Consider the following 20,113-nt stretch of genomic DNA (forward strand, 5'->3'; position numbering starts at 1 on the left):
GCTTTAAATTTTTCTCCATTTAGAATTATGTTTGCCTTGTGCTAGCATACATAGCCTTTACAATGTTGAGGTATTTTCCTGTTATCCCTAGTTTTTCAAGTGTTTTGACCGTGAAGGGGTGCTGTATTTTTTCAAATGCTTTCTGCATCTATTGAGATGATCATTTGATTATTTTCAAGTCTATTGATGTGATGAATTATATTTATTGTTTTCAATATGTTGAACCAATCCTGCATATCTGGGATGAACTCCCACTTGATTGTGGTGTGCTATCTTTTAAATATGTTTTTGTATGCAAGTTGCCAGAATTTTATTGAGAATTTTTGCATCTATGTTCATCAGGGATATTGGTCTGAAGCTTTTTTTTCCTTGATGAGTCTTTGTCTGGTTTTGGTAGCAGGCTGATATTAGCCTCATAAAAGGAGTTTGAAAAGGTTCCCTCCTTTTCTATTTCATGGAATAATTTGAGGAGTATTGGTCTTGATTCTTCTTTGAAAGTCTTGTAGAACTCAACTGAGAATCTGTCTGGTCCTGAGTTTTTCTTTGTTGCTAGACTTCTGATGACATCTTCTATTTCATTGTTTGAAATTGTTCTGTTTAAATTGTGTGTGTCTTCCTGATTCAATGTGGGTAGATCATAAGTCAATTTGTCAATGTGTTTGAGATTTTCTATTTTATTGGAGTATAAATTTTCAAAAGTTTCTGATTATCTTCTATATTTCAGTTGTGACCATTGTGATATTTCCTTTTTCATCACATATTTTAGTAATTTGAGTTTTCTCTCTTTTTCTTTTTGTTAATGTGGCTAGGGGTTTATCATTTTTATTGGTTTTTAAAGAACAAACTTTTTATTTTGTCAATTTTTAAAAATATTTCTTTCATTTCAATTTCGCTGATTTCAGGTCTGATTTTAATTATTTCCTGCCTTCTACTGTTTTTGGTGTTGATTTATTCTTCTTTTTCTAGGGCTTTGAGTTGTAATGATAGGTCATCTATTTGTTGACTTTTATTCTTTTAATAAATGAGCTCAATGCAATGAACTTTGCACTTAGTACTGCCTTTATAGTTTTTTTTTTTAATATAGGTGTTTGGTGCTATAAACTTTCCTCTTATAACTGCTTTTGTTGCATCCTAGAGTTTTCATGTGTCACGTGTTCATTTTTGTTTTTCTCAAGACATTTTTATTTCCCTTTTGGTTTACTCTTTGATCAATAGGTTGTTTGGTAGCTTGTTGTTTAATTTTCACATATTTGTGAAATTTCCTGCTTTAAACCATAATAGTTGACTTCTAGTTCCATGCCATAAAGATCAGAAAAGATTATTTGTATTATTTACATCTTTCTTACATATCTTAAAACTTTAAACCATAATAGTTGACTTCTAGTTCCATGCCATAAAGATCAGAAAAGATTATTTGTATTATTTACATCTTTCTTACATATCTTAAAACTTACATATCCTAGAAAATATTTCTTGTGTTTTTGAAAAGAATGTGCTATTGGATGGAATGTGCTGTGTACTTCTAGGAGGTACATTTGATCTAATGTGTAGTTCAAGTCCAATGCTTACTTGATACAATGCTTATTTGATATTTTCTGTTGGGTGATTTGTCCATTGTTGAAGGTGGGCTATTAAAGTCACCTACTATTTTTGCATTGTTCTATATTTCTCCAATCAGATTTATTAATATTTCATTTACATATTTAGGTGCTTCAGTGTTGGGTGCATACATATCTATATGTTATATTCTCTTGAACTGATCACCTTGTCTTAAAGTAATGATTTTCTTTTTCTCTGATTAAGGTTTTTTTCATTTAAATTCATTTTGTCTGATACAATTGTAACTACTCCTGCTGGTTTTTTTTTTTCCATCCTTTTAATTTTAATCTATGTGTATCCCTAAAGCTGAATTAAGTCTCTTGCAGGCATCATATAGTTGGAAGTTATTTTTTTAAGAAATCTATTGAGCAAATTCTGCTTTGATTATAAAATTTGATCCATTTACATTTAAAACAAGTATAAAGAAGGACTCATGACTGACATTTTATTGATTGACAGCTGATTTATCTATCATTTTTCCCTTTTTTCCTGTCTTCCTTTGAGATTTGTTTTTTTTTTGTGTAGTAGTATGCATTTGATTCATTTCTCTTTTTTGTCTCTGTTATAGACTTTTTATTTATGATTAACATGAGGCTTACATTAAACACATTACAGTTATAGCATGTTGTTTTAGGTTGTTAACAACTTAATTTGATTGCATACAAAAATTTTCCTCCCCCAATTTTGTTTCTGATGTTACAATTTATATCTTTTTACATTGTGTATCCATTAAAGATTTTTACAACTGCTGTTAATTTAGTTGCTTTGTTCTTTAACATTTGATCATACACCTATGTCATTAACATACCACAATTTTAATATTAAGATATTCTAAATTTAGCTTATATTTAACTTTACTGTTGAGTTTTCTATTTTCAAAATGTTTATTAGTAAATTAGTGGATTTTTTAAATTTAAAAAATTCTTTTAACATTTCTTGTGAGACAAGTCTAGTGGACAAACACTCTCAGTGTTTGTTTGGAAATGACTTTATCTTGCTATTACTTATGAAGGATAGCTTTGTCAATCATACTATTCTTTGCTGGCTGGGTTTTTTCCCTTTTATTTCCAATACATTTTCTCACTCTCTCCTGGTTTTCAAAGGGATTTTTTCTGTTGAGAAGTCTTCTGTTGACCTTTGGTGGTTCCCTTACATATGAAAATCATTTCCCTTACTGCTTTCAAGATTATCACTTTGACTTGACAATATAATTACAGTCATACCTCACTTAAAGTATGGGGAAACATCCTGAGCAATGCCTCATTAGGAAATTTTGGCATTGTGCAAACATCTTAGAATATACTTATAAAAACCTAGACAATGTAGTCTAGTACACACCTAGGCATTCCTATATGTAATTCACCATTGACCACCATCTTATGTGCAATTCATCATTGCCAGAAATTCTATTATATTGTGCATGACTGTATAATGTGCCTTAGTTCTTCAAATATGTCTTGCTGGATGTCCTTGGACCTTCATGAATCATGATGTCCACATCTTTTCTAAGATTTGAAAAGTTTTCCAACAGTATTTCTTTAAATGAACTTTCTTTCTTTTCCTCTTGCTCCTCTTCTGGAAGTTCCATAATTGTATATCATTGTGTCGGATGGTGTCCCATATGTCCTTTGTGCATTCTTCGTTCTTTCTCTTTGTCTCTTTCTTTCTTTTCTTTTTATTTGTCTTTTCTTTCCTTTTTCTTTTTTTTTTTTTTAAGGTACATTTTATTCAGCCATAGCAAATAATTTGAGACTCTTATTTCACATAACATGGATCTTTTTCATTATACTGCAACATAACGTTGAGACTGAAGATTACTTTCCTTGCTAACAGTGAGGAGCAATTGTTTACCTTATATAGCTTATGTAGGTTTTTCTCTTGAGTGCCGATTCTAAAACAAGAACATCTGAAGCAGCTAAAAAAAACTATCCTAACATTACAATACATAAGAACCTTAGTCACTGTGGACTATGCTATAAAACATGAATTGGCAAATTGTATCCATAAAGGGTTAGATAGTATGAATTTTAGGGTTTCCAGATTAGTCTTGGTAGCAGCCAGTAAACTTCGTCATGATAGCACAAAAGCAGTGATACATGATAAGCAGAATGAACATGACTGTGTTCCAATAAAACTAAGCACACTAAATTTCATGTTAATTTTTACATTCATAGTCTTCTTTTTAAAAAATCATTTAAAATATAAATAAGATTCTTAATTTACAGGACATGAAAAGTAGGCAGAGGACTAGATTTGACCCATATACCATAGTTGGCTGTCTTTTATGAAGACCTTTATAGTTATGCAAAATGCTTCAAATTCCTGACGGAGACTTGCATGTTTTAGATTTCTCATTTAAAAATTTACCACATTTTTTTTGGTGTGCGTGTGTGTGAATAAACATACTAACTTAAAAGAGAAATAATAATTCAGAAAAAATAAAATTCCCTCAAGAAAAAATGTTCCATTTACAAATACATAATTCACAAATGTATAAAATGAAAAATTAGAATTTTTATTCTATGCAATATAAAATAGTATGCATAGATTTCATATATAATTTCTTAGTTTTTACTTTAGTTAAAAGAAAGACAATGAGAAAAAGGTTTATAAATGTAAGTCCCTTTTATAAAAAGTTACTATTGAAACCAACTGTTACGTACATGTACAACCATCAACTCTGAATAAAATATGAATTATACCCAAGGAATAGGAATTTACCTAGATGAGCTCTGGCTGCTTTTTTAAAAATGCATAATTACATCATAGAACACTCTGTCATCTATAATATGTCACAACTTTGAAAAGAAACTCCTGCTTCCATAAGGAAACAATTCTCTTTCCATAATTGTCTTCCAATATAAAAAAACTTCACAGACTGGTTTACCTTTATCAAAGGTAAAATGATTCACTGCTCCATTTGTATGGATTATCTTGATCCTCAGTAGTTCTTAAACACAAAATAAAAGTTTGCATGAACTTTCAACTGTTTAGGTTGTCAAAATACTAATACAAAATGTATTCAACTAGCAGAAGCTCATGAGCTAAAGAAAAAGGAATTGCATATAAAATGTTCACCAACTTTATCCTTTCTAATTTTACACAGCTTCAGGTTACTGAGACCTAATTGGTTTGTTGTGCCTAATTGTCATGAACACAGCTCCATCTTTTATCTTAACACTCCTCCTCAATGCCATCTTTTGTTTGGCTCTTCATTTTGCGATGTATAAGATTACTTCGTCCAACTTCAATCATTTGTTCTTCCCAAGATTTCATTTCATTATCATAACGAATTTTATCATCTTTAGCAAGTTGAATATATACTTGCTTTTGAGAATTAGATAGATTTTTCCAAGTTTCATTCACAGATTTCAGCTTTGCCTGCGATGAACCATCCTTAACTTCTTGGAAGCTTCAGATACAAAAATGTTATAAGCTGAGCGAGGTCTCTTTGGTTTTCCAAGCATTGTTAACTCTCTCTTTTTTATTAAAGCTTTCTTTCTTAAACGTTTTTGCATGATTTCTTTTTCCAAAGATATCATTTGACTTGGAGTTAGCTGTTCCTGAATTCCGTTTATCTCTTCTTTGTATGCCTGCCAGTCTGCCTTATAAGCATCTTCATATATTTTTTTCTGTGACTCAGGAAGTTCCCTCCATAGCTCCGCAATTCTTCTAATTAGTTCTGATACTTTCAGATCTGGGTTCTGAGCTTTAAATATGGGTAGCTGTTCTTTAGAAAATCGAAGGTATGAACTCATAGGTTTCTTTGGATAACTACCCAAGGTGGATGAAAACCACTTCGGAAAATACACAAAACTGAAGGGTGAGCGCAGACGATTTCCACAGCCGGAGCACAGCTCTACTCCAGACTTTCCCAAGTCCCTCAGCACACCCCACACTCCCCGCAGGAGCGCCATGGCAGCGGTGATGGCCGACAAGGCAGTGGCCGGGTCCAACTCCCCCAGGACCCTCCTTGCGAACCGTAACGGCCTCAACAATGACAACTCGCTGCGTGTGACCCGCCTGGATTTGTTATCATGCCCTTCTTTCCTTTTTCTAAATGCTAATTTCAAATGACTTACTTGTCTTTAAGTTCACTAATTCTTTCTTCTGCATATTCTAGTCCAAAATTAAAACTATCTATTAAATTTTTCACATGTCATTGTTTTCTTCATCTCCAGCATTTCCATTTTGTCCTTTTATATGTTTGCTATTTCCTTATTAAACCTCTAATTTTGTTCATGCACAGTTTTTCTAATTTCATTTAGTTTTCTATTTTCTTACATCTCATCGAGCTTCTTTAAGATGATTATTTTGAATTCTCTTTCAAGCAATTCATAGATATCCATTTGTTCAGTTCAATTGGTAATGCTTTATTGGTTTCCTTTGATGCTGTCATGTTTGCCTGATCCTTCACTATTGATATAGCTTTTCAGATGGATTTGTGCATTTGAGGAAGCAAGCATCTCTTCCAGTCTTTATATATACTGATGACATCAAGGTAAGAAATTTTATTGTTAGGGTTCCCTGGCTAATGGAATTGCCTACAAGATTGTGGATAAATACAGTTGAAGCTAGGTCACATGGCTGCTACTGTGTCTACTTTAGGGGTCCATTGTTGAAGGGCTCGTTACCAAGGTCTGTAGTGAGTGTAGATTCTATCCTGTCCCTGGGTGGACTTGAGAACCTACAAGAACCTTGGTGTAAAGAGATATTCTTTTGATAAATGTCTGTTTAGTTCTTTTGCCCACACATTGATTGGGTTATTTGGTAGATTTTTGTGGGGCTTAATTAATATTTTTAGTTATTTTTATACTCTGGATATTAATCCCCTGTTGAAGGAGTAGTTAGTGAAGATTTTCTTTAAGTCTGTATGTTCTATCTTTTTATTAATTATTGCCTTTGCTTTGCAAAAACTTTTTAATTTGATTTCATCCACTAATTGATTCTTGGTTTTATTTCTTGAGCTTTAGGGTTCTTGTTAAGGAAGTCAGTTTCTGCACCAATATGTTGGAGTGTTGAGCCTGTTTTCTTCTAGTTGTTGCAAAGTTTCTGGTATTATTCCTAGGTCTTTGATACACTTTAAGTTGACTTTTTTGCAGGGTGGAATATAGGGATCTAGCTTCATTGTTCTACATACGGACATCAAGTTTTTCTAGAAATATTTTTTTAAAAGATTTTCTTTTCTCCAACATGTATTTTTAGCATCTCTCTTGAATATTAGATGGTTTTATCTATGTGGATTTTTTTTCTGTGTCTTCCATTCTATTCCATTGTTTTTCCTGTCTGTTTTGATGCCAATATCATGCTGTTTTGTTACTATAGTTCTATAGATAATTTGATACCAGGTTTTGTGATTCATCCAAGATTACTCAAAAGAAGAAATAAAAAGGCCAACAAATAGGTTCAAAAATGTTTAATCAGGGAAATGCAAATGAAAACTACATTTTTTTTTTTTAAGTTTATGTTTGTTTATTATTATTGAATTCATGGATATTTACATATTTGATGAGTTTAAATAACAATGTCCACATTTATTCTTTTTGGAGTCTGATTGTCCTACTTAGGTCAGTGGAAGTCCTATGAAGTTGGTCCTCTGTCCTTTGATGTGACTCCATTTGGTCTTTTTTTTTTTTTTTTTTTTTTTTTTTTTTTTTTAATTTATTTATTTTTTTTACGTTTACATAGGGTAATGATGTTTATTATATTTTTCCCCTCCCCCCCACCCCTCCCACCCCTCCCACCCCTCTTTTCCCTCTACACAGTCCTTCTTTCCTTCATTCATACTGCTCTCCTTAGCCTAACTCTAAACCTAACCCTAAACCTAATGCTAGCCCCTCCCACCCCCCATTATATGTCCTCATCCGCTTATCAGCGAGATCATTTGTCCTTTAGTTTTTTGAGATTGGCTTATCTCACTTAGCATGATATTCTCCAATTTCGACCATTTGCCTACAAATGCCATAATTTTATCATTCTTCATTGCGGAGTAATATTCCATTGTATAAATATGCCACAGTTTCTTTATCCATTCATCAACTGAAGGGCATCTAGGTTGGTTCCACATTCTGGCTATGGTGAATTGAGCAGCAATGAACATTGATGTGGCTGTATCTCTGTAGTATGCTGATTTTAAGTCCTTTGGGTATAGGCCAAGGAGTGGGATAGCTGGGTCAAATGGTGTTTCCATTCCAAGCTTTCTGAGGAATCTCCACACTGCTTTCCAGAGTGGTTGCACTAATTTGCAACCCCACCAGCAATGTATGAGTGTTCCTTTTTCACCACATCCTCGCCAACACCTATTGTTGCTTGTATTCTTGATAATCGCCATTCTAATTGGGGTGAGATGAAATCTTAGGGTAGTTTTGATTTGCATTTCCCTTATTACTAGGGATGTTGAACATTTTTTCATATATCTGGTGATTACTTGTACATCTTCTTCTGTGAAGTGTCTGTTCATTTCCTTAGCCCATTTGTTGATTGGATTATTTGTATTCTTCGTGTAGAGTTTTTTGAGTTCTTTATAGATTCTGGAAATTAGCGCTCTATCTGAGGTATGGTTGGCAAAGATATTCTCCCACTCTGTAGGCTCTCTCTTCACATTTCTGATAGTTTCCTTTGCTGAGAGAAAGCTTTTTAGTTTGAATCTATCCCAGTTGTTTATTCTTGCTTTTATTTCTTGTGCTATGGGAGTCCTGTTAAGGAAATCTGATCCTGAGCCAACAAGTTGAAGATTTGGACCTACTTTTTCTTCTATAAGATGCAGGGTCTCTGGTCTGATTCCGAGGTCCTTGATCCATTTTGAGTTGAGTTTTGTGTAGGGTGAGAGATAGGGGTTTAGTTTCATTCTATTGCATATAGTTTTCCAGTTTTCCCAGCACCATTTGTTGAAGAGGCTATCTTTTCTCCATTGCATATTGTTGGAACCTTTGTCTAGTATGAGAAAATTGTATTTATTTGGGTTTGTGTCCATGTCCTCTATTCTGTACCATTGATCTACCTGTCTATTTTGGTACCAATACCATGCCGTTTTTGTTACTATTGCTTTGTAGTAGAGTTGAAGATCTGGTATTGCAATACCCCCTGCTTCGCTCTTGCTACTGAGGATTGCTTTAGCTATTCTAGGTTTTTTATTCTTCCAGATGAATTTCATAATTGCTTGCTCTATTTCTGCGAGGTACATCATTGGGATTTTAATTGGAATTGCATTGAATCTGTATAGAACTTTAGGTAGTATAGCCATTTTGACGATATTAATTCTGCCTATCCAGGAACATGGGAGATCTTTCCATCTTCTAAGGTTTTCTTGAATTTCTTTCTTTAGTGTTCTGTAGTTCTCATTGTAGAGGTCTTTCACCTCTTTTGTGAGATTGATTCCCAAGTATTTTATTTTTTTCGATGCTATTGTGAATGGAGTAGTTTTCCTAATTTCTCTTTCTGAAGATTCATCACTTATGTATAAAAATGCATTGGATTTATGAGCATTGATCTTGTAACCTGCTACTTTACTGAATTCACTTATGAGTTCTAAAAGTTTTCTGGTGGAATTTCCAGGTTCCTCTAAATATATAATCATGTCATCAGCGAACAGGGATAGTTTGAGTTCTTCTTTTCCTATTCGTATCCCTTTAATTTCTTTGGTTTGTCTGATTGCTCTGGCTAGAGTCTCAAGGATGATGTTGAATAGAAGCGGTGAAAGAGGGCATCCCTGCCTTGTTCCAGTTTTTAGGGGGAACGCTTTCAGTTTTTCACCATTTAGAATGATATTAGCCATGGGCTTAGCGTAGATGGCCTTTATAATGTTTAGGAATGTTCCCATTACCCCAATTTTTTCTAGTGTTTTGAGCATGAAGGGATGCTGTATTTTATCAAATGCTTTTTCTGCATCTATTGAAATAATCATGTGATTCTTAACTTTAAGTCTGTTGATATGGTGAATGACATTTATTGATTTCTGAATGTTGAACCAACCTTGCATCCCTGGGATAAAACCCACTTGATCGTGGTGCACTATCTTTTTAATATATATTTGTATGCGATTTGCTAAAATTTTGTTGAGAATTTTTGCATCGATGTTCATTAAGGATATTGGTCTGAAATTTTCTTTCCTTGATGTGTCTCTGTCTGGTTTAGGTATCAGGGTGATATTGGCTTCATAGAACGAGTTTGGTAGGGTTCCCTCCTCTTCTATTTCATGGAATAGTTTGAGGAGTATTGGAATGAGCTCTTCTTTAAAGGTTTTATAGAACTCGGCTGAGAACCCATCTGGTCCTGGACTTTTCTTTGTTGGTAGGCTTTTGATGACCTCTTCTATTTCATTGCTTGAAATTGGTTTATTTAAGTTGTGTATGTCCTCCTCGTTCAGTTTAGGTAGTTCATATGTCTCTAGAAATTTGTTGATGTCTTCAAGGTTTTCTGTTTTGTTGGAGTATAGATTTTCGAAATAGCTTCTAATTATGTTTTGTATTTCACTCGTGTCTGTTGTGATGTTTCCTTGTTCATTCCGAATTTTAGTAATTTGAGTTTTCTCCCTCTTTCTCTTTGTTAGTGTGGCTAAGGGTTTATCAATTTTATTTATTTTTTCAAAGAACCAACTATTTATTTTATTAATTTTTCCGATTGTTTCTTTTGTTTCGATTTCGTTGATTTCGGCTCTGATTTTAACTATTTCCTGTCTTCTACTACTTTTGGTATTGGTCTGCTCTTCTTTTTCTAGTGCTTTGAGCTGTAGTGTTAACTCGTTTATTTGTTGATTTCTACTTCTTTTTTTGAATGCACCCCATGAAATAAATCTTCCTCTAAGTACTGCTTTCATAGTGTCCCAGAGATTTTGATATGATGTGTCTTTGTTCTCGTTTACTTCTAAGAATTTTTTTATTTCCCTCCTGATGTCTTCTGTTATCCATTCATCATATAATAGTGTATTATTTAGTCTCCAGGTATTGGAGAAGTTTCTGTTTTTTATTCTGTCATTTATTTCTAATTTCAATCCATTATGATCTGATAGAGTACAAGGTAGTATCTCTATCTTCTTGTATTTACTAACAGTAGCTTTGTGGCATAAAATATGGTCTATTTTAGAGAAGGATCCATGTGCTGCTGAGAAGAAAGTGTATTCATTCTTTGTTGGATGGTATATTCTATATATGTCCGTTAAGTCTAAATTGCTGATTGTGTTGTTGAGATCTATAGTTTCTTTATTCAATTTTTGTTTGGACGATCTATCCAGTGGTGAGAGAGGTGTGTTAAAATCGCCTAGTATTATTGTGTTGTGGTCTATTTGATTTCTGGAATTGAGAAGGATTTGTTTGACGTACGTGGATGAGCCAATGTTCGGGGCATAGATATTTATGATTGTTATGTCTTGCTGATTTATGCTTCCCTTAAGCAGCATGTAATGTCCTTCTTTATCCCTTCTGACTAGTTTTGGTTTGAAGTCCACATTATCTGAGATGAGGATGGATACTCCAGCTTTTTTGCTGTGTCCGTGTGCATGGTATGTTTTTCCCCATCCTTTCACCTTTAGTCTATGGGTGTCTCTTTCTATGAGATGTGTCTCTTGCAGGCAGCATATTGTTGGATTTTTCTTTTTAATCCAATCTGCCAGTCTGTGTCTTTTGATTGATGAATTCAGGCCATTAACATTCAGGGTTATTATTGTGATATGATTTGTATTCCCAGTCAATTGACTCATATTTGTTTTTGACATGATTTGGTTTCTCCTTTATTTGGCTATTCCTTTAGGCTAGCGCCTCTTGTTGCTGATTTGCATCGTTGTTTTTCATCTCTTCCTCATGGAATATTTTGCTGAGAATGTTCTGTAATGCTGGCTTTCTTTTTGTAAATTCCTTTAGCTTTTGTTTATCATGGAAGGATCTTATTTCATCGTCAAATTTGAAGGTAAGTTTTGCTGGGTATAAGATTCTTGGTTGGCATCCATTTTCTTTCAGGGCTTGGTATATGTTGTTCCAGGCCCTTCTAGCTTTTAGGGTCTGGATTGAAAAATCTGCTGATATTCTTATTGGTTTCCCTCTGAATGTAATTTGATTCTTTTCTCTCGCGGCCTTTAAAATTCTGTCTTTATTTTGTATGTTAGGTATTTTCATAATAATGTGCCTTGGTGTGGGTCTGTTGTAATTTTGTATGTTTGGAGTTCTATAAGCCTCTTGTACTTGGTTTTCCATTTCGTTCTTCAGATTTGGGAAATTTTCTGTTATTATTTCATTGAATAGATTGTTCATTCCTTTGGTTTGTTTCTCTAAGCCTTCCTCAATCCCAATAATTCTCAAATTTGGCCTTTTCATGATATCCCATAGTTCTTGGAGATTCTGTTCATGATTTCTTACCATCTTCTCTGTTTGTTCCACTTTGTTTTCAAGGTTAAATATTTTGTCTTCAATGTCTGAGGTTCTGTCTTCCAGGTGTTCTATCCTATTGGTTATGCTTTCTATGGAGTTTTTAACTTGGTTTATTGTTTCCTTCATTTCAAGGATTTCAGTTTGGTTTTTTTTCAGTATCTCTAACTCTTTATTGAAATGATCTCTTGCTTCCCGTATTTGGTCTTTTAACTGTTGATTGGTGCGATCATTTAATGCCTGCATTTGCTCTTTCATCTCCTCCTTCAATGCCTGCATTTGCTCTTTCATCTCCTCATTAGCTTCCCTGATCGTTTTAATTACGTACATTCTGAACTCCCTTTCTGACATTTCTTCTGCTGTGCTGTCATTGGGTTTTATTGATGTAGTATCTAGGTTTGTTTGGGACATTTTCTTCCCTTGTTTTCTCATAATGGTCAGTTGTCTGTGGGACCCTGAGATATTGCAGTTTTCCACTATTGGCTTATAGTGTCCCAGTAGATTTCCAGTGTATCACCTCCCAGCCTTCAGTAGCCTGATGTCTTGGAGGAATCTGATAAAGCAGCTCATTCGAAGAATACTGCCCCTAGCCCCCTACTGGTTCCACGTTTTGGAACTGGCTCTGTGCGGAAATGCTCTCACTGTGGGCCTGCACCGTGCAGCTGGCCGTGTGGGAAGAGCCCACTGCCGGAGTGTGGAAGACTACCTTGGGAAGACTCAAGCTGCCCTGCCCGGCTCTGCTAAGCCACCTCTATCTGGGCCTGCCACCCGGGCTGAGCTTTACCCAGTGGGCAGACTCACCCGTGGCTCCACTTCAGTCCGAGTCTCTCAATGCCTCCCCTTCTTAACTCCTGGGTTCTGGAGCGACCGGGGGTGCAGTCTCCCTCTAGGCCGCCATCTTGGATCGCCCCGTGAAGAGAGCCCGCAGCCGGAGTGGGCAGAGCCGCCTGAAGAGGTCTCCGGCTGCCCTGACCTTATCCCTGAGGCTGACTGCAGATCGAGCCTCTCCGCTGGTTCTTTGCAGGAGTACACTGCACTGCAGGGGCTCCGGGACTCGGAGCGTGCTCTGTTCAGACAGGCTCTCACTAGCGGGCCAGTTCCGTTCCGAGAACCTGGAGAAGCTGGCTGTGTGGGCGGGGCCCACCGCCGGAGTGCGCAGGACTGCCTGTGGATGACTCTAGCTGCCCTGCCCGGCTCCGATAAGCCACCTCTATCTGGGCCTGCCCCCCGGGCCGAGCTTTACCCAGTGGGCAGACTCACCCGTGGCTCCACTTCAGTCCGAGTCTCTCAATGCCTCCCCTTCTTAACTCCTGGGTTCTGGAGCGACCGGGGGTGCAGTCTCCCTCTAGGCCGCCATCTTGGATCGCCCCGTGAAGAGAGCCCGCAGCCGGAGTGGGCAGAGCCGCCTGAAGAGGTCTCCGGCTGCCCTGACCTTATCCCTGAGGCTGACTGCAGATCGAGCCTCTCCGCTGGTTCTTTGCAGGAGTACACTGCACTGCAGGGGCTCCGGGACTCGGAGCGTGCTCTGTTCAGACAGGCTCTCACTAGCGGGCCAGTTCCGTTCCGAGAACCTGGAGAAGCTGGCTGTGTGGGCGGGGCCCACCGCCGGAGTGCGCAGGACTGCCTGTGGATGTCTCTAGCTGCCCTGCCCGGCTCCGATAAGCCACCTCTATCTGGGCCTGCCACCCGGGCCGAGCTTTACCCAGTGGGCAAACTCACCCGTGGCTCCACTTCAGTCCGAGTCTCTCAATGCCTCCCCTTCTTAACTCCTGGGTTCTGGAGCGACCGGGGGTGCAGTCTCCCTCTAGGCCGCCATCTTGGATCGCCCCCGAAAACTACATTGAAAGTTTGTCTCACTCCAGTTTGAATGACAATCATCAAGTATACAAGTAATAACAAATATGATGAGAATGTGGGGGAAAGGTACACTTATATATTGTTGGTGGAACTGCAAATTAATTCAACCACTTTGGGAAGCAGTATGGAGATTTCTCAGAAGACTAGGAATATATAAAAAAATCACCACATGGCCCAGCTTTTTCACTCCTTGTTATTTATCCAAAAGAATTAAAATCTGCATACTATGGTAATATATACACATTAATATTTATAGCAGCACAATTCACAATTGCCAAATTAGGGAACTAATCCAGGTGCCCATCAGCAGATGAATGAATAAAGAAAATGTGGCATATATACACAATGGAGTTTTACTCAGCCATAAAGAAGAATGAAATTATGGCATTTGCTGGTAAATGGATGGAGCTAGAGAATATCATGTTAAGAGAAATAAACCATACTCAGACAGTCAAGGGTCAAATGTTTTCTCATGTGGAAACTAGATCAAAATAAGGGGAAATAAATGGAGGACCTCATGAAAATAGAAGGGAGATCAATAGAATAGTGGAGGAGGATTGAGGGAAAAGAAGGAGGAATGGGAAAAGGGAAGAACTGCAAAAAGAATTTGACCAAATTTTGCTATGTACATATATGAATATACACATTGAATTCCACCTATATGTATACCTATAAGGCACCAACTTAAAGATAGATATATTGAAGAAGGACAAGTGCAGTAGAGGAAGGGGGACAGGAGGAGGGAGAAAGAAAGGAAAAGAGGGGATGCAGGAACCTGTCAAAATGAACTCCGTTGTTATGTATAACTACAATACACTAATAAAAACACTTTTTAAAAAGTGATGTACTTGGATGAGAATCCATTTAAGTATCTGTAGTCAGTGAACCTGCTACTATGTGTATGGACGAATATGACTTTCTCAAGTTCCCAGGAAGACTCCTGCTGGATCACTACTGGATATTAATCCTCTGTTGGAGATTAATATCCAGTAGTGAGTACTACTGTTCTGGTCTATGTCTTCAGGATCCACATCCAGAACCCGGATCAACATGTCTGCCTAGTAAGCTTATTTCCCATTGTGTCCCTGTATGTCTGGACTAATCTCAGACCACTTCTTAGAGGGGCTAAGGTTGAGATTTAGAGCCATTTCAGGATCCACTGTGGGGATGTGGTTGAAAGAATTGCCTGCTCTGGCAAACATCTTCCTAAGGGACCTTGTGCTTCCAGCAGGACTCTTCCTTGACCACTGCTGAGAGAGCCTGAAGCTAATTCTCAGTGCTGCTTCAGGTCCACAGCCTGGGATGCCAGAAATCCTTCCATGGTTACGCAGGTCAACATGTCTCTCCTGGGTCCCTATTCTGATAGCAGGACCAAGATCATGAGCTATTTAAAAATCCAGCCATTACCTACAATTTGTATCTCTAGGACCTGGACAGTTTTCTAAAGTCTTCTTGTTTTTGGCATTAATTACATAGATAATATCTTGAAATGGAAGTTCTTTATTAAGGCAGTCAAAGAGAATTTGTATGCACTTTTACACTGTTTTTAAGAATAGGCACGGACAATAAATAGTTCTATTCAAAATCAAAGGTCTGTCAATCTCAGTTAAATTCCTGGGTATAATCTACTCTTCCAACAGTTGCAAAATACTTACAGTTGAACATAAGCTTGTATAACTCCACCAATCCAAGGGACTTTGTCATGCTCAATGCCTGTTAAAGCTGTATATGTTGAGGCCACAATATATCTCATACCTTTTAGGTTTACTTCCTATTTACCAAGTTCACCTACTTCCACTGGGGGAAGCACCAGCAATAGGCATTGAAATTAACTCAGAAGACTACATAAAACCAGGCAGCTGGTTCTCTAGAAAACTGATTTTAGCTTTGAGTCATTGACAATCACTGGCTAAGTATTCTATTGCATTGAGAATAAACATGATAAAAAATGACTCCTTGTGGCCTTTTGGACCTGGAGGCTACTGTCAACTGCCTGGCATGCACCAAATATTTGTTCCCTGAACTCTTATAGAGTCTGAAATGTACAGTGACCACCACAGTTGAAACTCTATACCCAGAGTCCTACCCTACCATGGGTGAGAGATTTCCCCCAAACAACAACCTAACAGAGCCTAGCTTAAGTGGAAATGGCACCTTCAGTAAAAAGTTACCCTGAACCAACAGGTTCTTTCTACCTTCTAGGAAGTTTTAACTTCCTCCACGACCAGCCCCTTGCCCATAGACATGAAGCCATTGATAATGGCACCTCCAGTTCCTCAACCTCTGGAAAATGGGGGCCACTTGGAATCAACTATCTGACATGGAAAGGGAGTTGAGCTACTTTAGTGATAATAGTGACATTATATCTAATGAAGTCCACTGGAGAGCCATGCCCTATCTCCTGACTTTGAGTTCCTCTTTGATAAGGGTCAGTGTCTTTGGGTTTGCCCAGCTTGCAGAAGTAAGTGCTACAACTGAGTCATATCATATCTTCATATAAGTTGGCCTTATATGATGCCCTTGCTACACAGCTTCTTCACACCTGGATTTTTACTGATTGATGGTCAGATGCTAACCATTTTGTATTCCAGCTAAGCAGGTGGATAATCCACTTCAGATTGATATATCCAAGACACAGCAATATTTTTCTCCATAGCTACCAGTTAGAAGACTTTCTTCTGAGAGGACAAAGAAGTCAGCATTTCTTATTCTGATCCTAGTTACCTGTTGCCAAGATTAAATCCTGAATGAGTGGAGTTGAGAAGATAATCCTCCCTCTGCCTCCTATCCCTGATTTATGGAAAAGAATCTCTGTATTGAGTGTTTCATTAAAAAAAATAGTACTCTGAATAGCCTTTCCTAAACTCATGAAGTGGTTTCACATCAGAAGAGACAAGTCAAGGTTATCTCAGCCTAATGCCCCCACCATCTAGGAATTTAATTCCTAGGGAAGGTTATGATGCAATAAGAATGTTGCCATTGTTTTTACCTGCATTTAGAGAACCCTGTCTTAGAGATTTTCATCGGGGGAGAACAGGCATAAAACAGATCATTTCTAAACTTGTCTCAAATATACTAGTTTTATTTGCAAAAGAGATGAGAAATTCAAGCCTAGAGCACTTTCAAGTTGAGAGTTAAAGAAAATTGGCATATATTAAAGACAAAGTAAATTGTAGAGAGTTACTAGTTTTCAAAGGGAAACAGATAGCAAGATGGATGGGAGAAGCCTTCCTATACTCTGAAAAATACCATGCATTGACCACAGAAAATATTCCTTCTAAGGACCATGATTTTATTGGATTAGTTTGCAGAGCAATATATACTTTGGGGCATCATTAAAACAATTGAACAACTGATCAAAAATTAGTGGAGTTTAGTAGGTATATATGGTCATGGAGACTGGAAGAGAGCCCTGAGAGTAACACTGTCATCTGTAATGGTTAATTTGAATTGTCAGCTTGATTGAATTAAGAGATGTAGAAGATTAAGAGGCTTCTGGGTGTGTCAATGAGGGTGTGTCTAGGAATGACTGGCAAGTGGGATAACAAACAGAAGTGGAGACCCTTCCTAAGTGTGGGCAGCACTGCTCATTAGAATGGTGGCTTAGATGGAATAAAAGTTGGAAGAACAAAGAAGCAGGAGAAAATGTGAGCTTAATTCTTCTTGAATGAGTTTTTGATTGCTGCTGTGATCACCTGAAGATATCAGATTCTCCTTCACTTTTCCAAAGCAGACTCTGCCAGTGATTCTCCAGGGAGTATCCAGAAACTTTTGGTCTTTGACTTGGATAGCATCACTTATCGCTTTTGTTTCAAGACTTCAGCATCTTGAACTGCACAGTTACTGGTTCCTCTAGCTCTCCAGACTGCAGATAGCCATTGTGGTCTATTCAGCTCCTGGTTGTGTGAGACAATCTAATAAATCGTCCTTTATGTTTTGTTTTAATCATTACTTTATTGAAAGCTGATAGAATTAAGTATAAATTTAAATTGTAACTTGGTAATCTTTCACCAGGCACTATGTTTTAATAAAAGCAAACTGCTCTTTCAAAAGTGGTCAAAGAACAACTCAAAATTCAGAGTAATGATGAGAAATATCTGACTGGCCTACAGATTTAGCTTTCTCACTAAAAGAAACTTCAACTTTTCTTTTTTAGAAATGGTAAACTATAATTTCAGTAGATAGCAATACAGAAAGATTTTGTCACATAGACTAGTTTCCATCTATTCAGTCAACTGTGTTTAGCTGTTTCAACTGGGACAGATACATTTACATAACTGGCTGAGCTTGAGCCTTTTTTGCAAGCAGCTGGAGATCTGCAATGTACTTGGCAATCCTCTCCTTTTCCTGCTATGCTGAGATTCTGTACCATGTGCTTCTCCACTCAGTTTATCATGTACTCTTGTTCCTTTTGATGCATCATATTCTGCACAGAGATATGATAATTTAGGTGATTTCTTTACCTCCATGTATACTTTATGTAGCCATTTCCAGTAAGTAACCTCCAAGGTCATAGCAATATTATTCCTCTGGACATCAAAAAGAGAGTGGTGCTTCTGAACCAGCACCTGCTGTGACTTCGCCAACTCAATTAAATTCTGGATTTGTTTGATGGAAGCCTGTTTCACCTCTTTTAGTTGGGCAATTTTTGCTCATTGAGATTATCAATAAATTCTCCAATAAGGGCATCATATTTTTTAATTACATAGACAAGTAACTCTACTATTGATATGGTAGAGAAGTTCTTTGGGGTAATCATACATTTCTTTGGATAGAAAATACAAGATAAGCCCAGTTCCACCAGTTTTAGGACAACGAAATTGGAAGAATTCCTCAGGGATCATCCCAAGATGAACCTTTCCTCTATATTCAGGAAGAGGTAGTAAAGAGGTAAGATGTGGCTGCTCTGTGTGAAAGATTCTTGTTGCCGGCAATACCCTTGGTCTCAGGAAGGCTGCATTCCTGAGATAGGGGGTTGCTGTGGTGGCAGCAGAAGTGACCACCCATAAGAGCATGGTCAGCAAATGTCCAGGCAGTAGGCTTAGTGTCCCTATGACCCCAAATGGAGACTCTGTCAGGGGCAGGAGGAAGATGGCCACTGACTAAATCCCCTTTTTATAATCATACTTCCTGTTGATTCTGTTCCTCTAGAGAATCCCAATTAATGCAGAAATTGGTACCAGGAGTGCTTCAAGAGAAAGACAATTGTAAGGATGAATTTCCTTAGTTGGTTTTGGGGTTTCTGGAGTTGACTCTCTAAATTGGTTAGGCCAAAAGTTGCTAAAGTCTTTCCTACTGGTAGTATGGAGAGAACTGATAATCCATGGTGTGAACTATTTAAAATAAAGAGATGCGTAAAGTAAATGCATTTGATGGTCCCAATATTCCACTTGTAAAAAGCAAGGAGTTTAGTGACTCTATACATGATAGCTTTGAACAGTTCTGGAAAACTAAGAAATGTGATGATTTTGGTTGGTTGCTTCTGGCTTAACTGGACAAAGTAACAAAGAAGAAGGATGAACTCAGAAATTCAGTTTCTCAGCTGCAGACACCTATAACTAATCTGAAAGCTGCTTGGTGTGCTCTGAGGGAGAATCTTCTCTCTGGTAGTCATAAGGCTGAGGTTGCTGAAAACCAAACACAAACCCTCACCATGCAATTGGCTGAAGTAAAGCATAAGTTTAACTCTCAGTCTCAAAAGGTGTTTCCGTTAAAGTAAGGGTGCTTCTTAGAAATTGGGATGGCGATGACAACATGGTGGGAATCTGAAGGGTGCTGTGGACATCGACCGCCCACATTCTGATGAGTTTATTTTTCCAGAAGTTGTTGAGCCCCCACCCTTAGCCATGACTGAGGCATCACTACCTCCACCCTTCTGTGGCATTGACTTCTCCATCTCTCCTGGAGGGAACTAATCCTGCTTTGCCTGTGGAAATAGTAACAACCTTTCATGATTCAGTTGCTCAGCATAAAAATATTGAGACTCCTCAGGACCCACATTCACCACCCACTTTTTCCTCCAGGACTATAACTATATCCAAGTCTAAGCAGGCCCCTAGAGGTGAGGTACAGAGTGTGACCCATGAGGAGTTATACTACATTGTGATAGAAATTCTTTTCAATTTCATACAAACAAAGGGCTGGGGAACATGTGTGGGAATGGATTTTAAGGGTGTGGGATAATGTTAGAAGAAACATAAAATTAGATCAGAATGAATTTATTGATATGGACCCATTAAGAAGAGATTCTAGATTTAATGTAATAACACAAAGTGTTAAAAAAGGTGCTAATAATTTGTTTA

General features: G+C 37.4%; 1 protein-coding gene and 1 pseudogene across 1 annotated transcript; both read right to left on the reverse strand.

Annotated features, from left to right (window-relative positions):
* Positions 1–4,773: 4,773 nt before the first annotated feature.
* LOC124965507 (transcription factor A, mitochondrial-like) lies at positions 4,774–5,556 on the reverse strand. The gene is given in 2 exon segments (XM_047526499.1): positions 4,774–5,012; positions 5,015–5,556. Coding segments are annotated over 2 exon segments (741 nt in total). The 5' UTR covers positions 5,517–5,556.
* Positions 5,557–18,080: 12,524 nt separating this feature from the next.
* On the reverse strand, positions 18,081–18,826 carry LOC124972076 (ATP synthase F(0) complex subunit B1, mitochondrial-like; annotated as a pseudogene).
* Between the last annotated feature and the right edge of the window lie 1,287 nt (positions 18,827–20,113).

The sequence above is a fragment of the Sciurus carolinensis genome, chromosome 1 (genome assembly GCF_902686445.1).
Source record: "Sciurus carolinensis chromosome 1, mSciCar1.2, whole genome shotgun sequence".
NCBI lineage: Eukaryota > Metazoa > Chordata > Mammalia > Rodentia > Sciuridae > Sciurus > Sciurus carolinensis.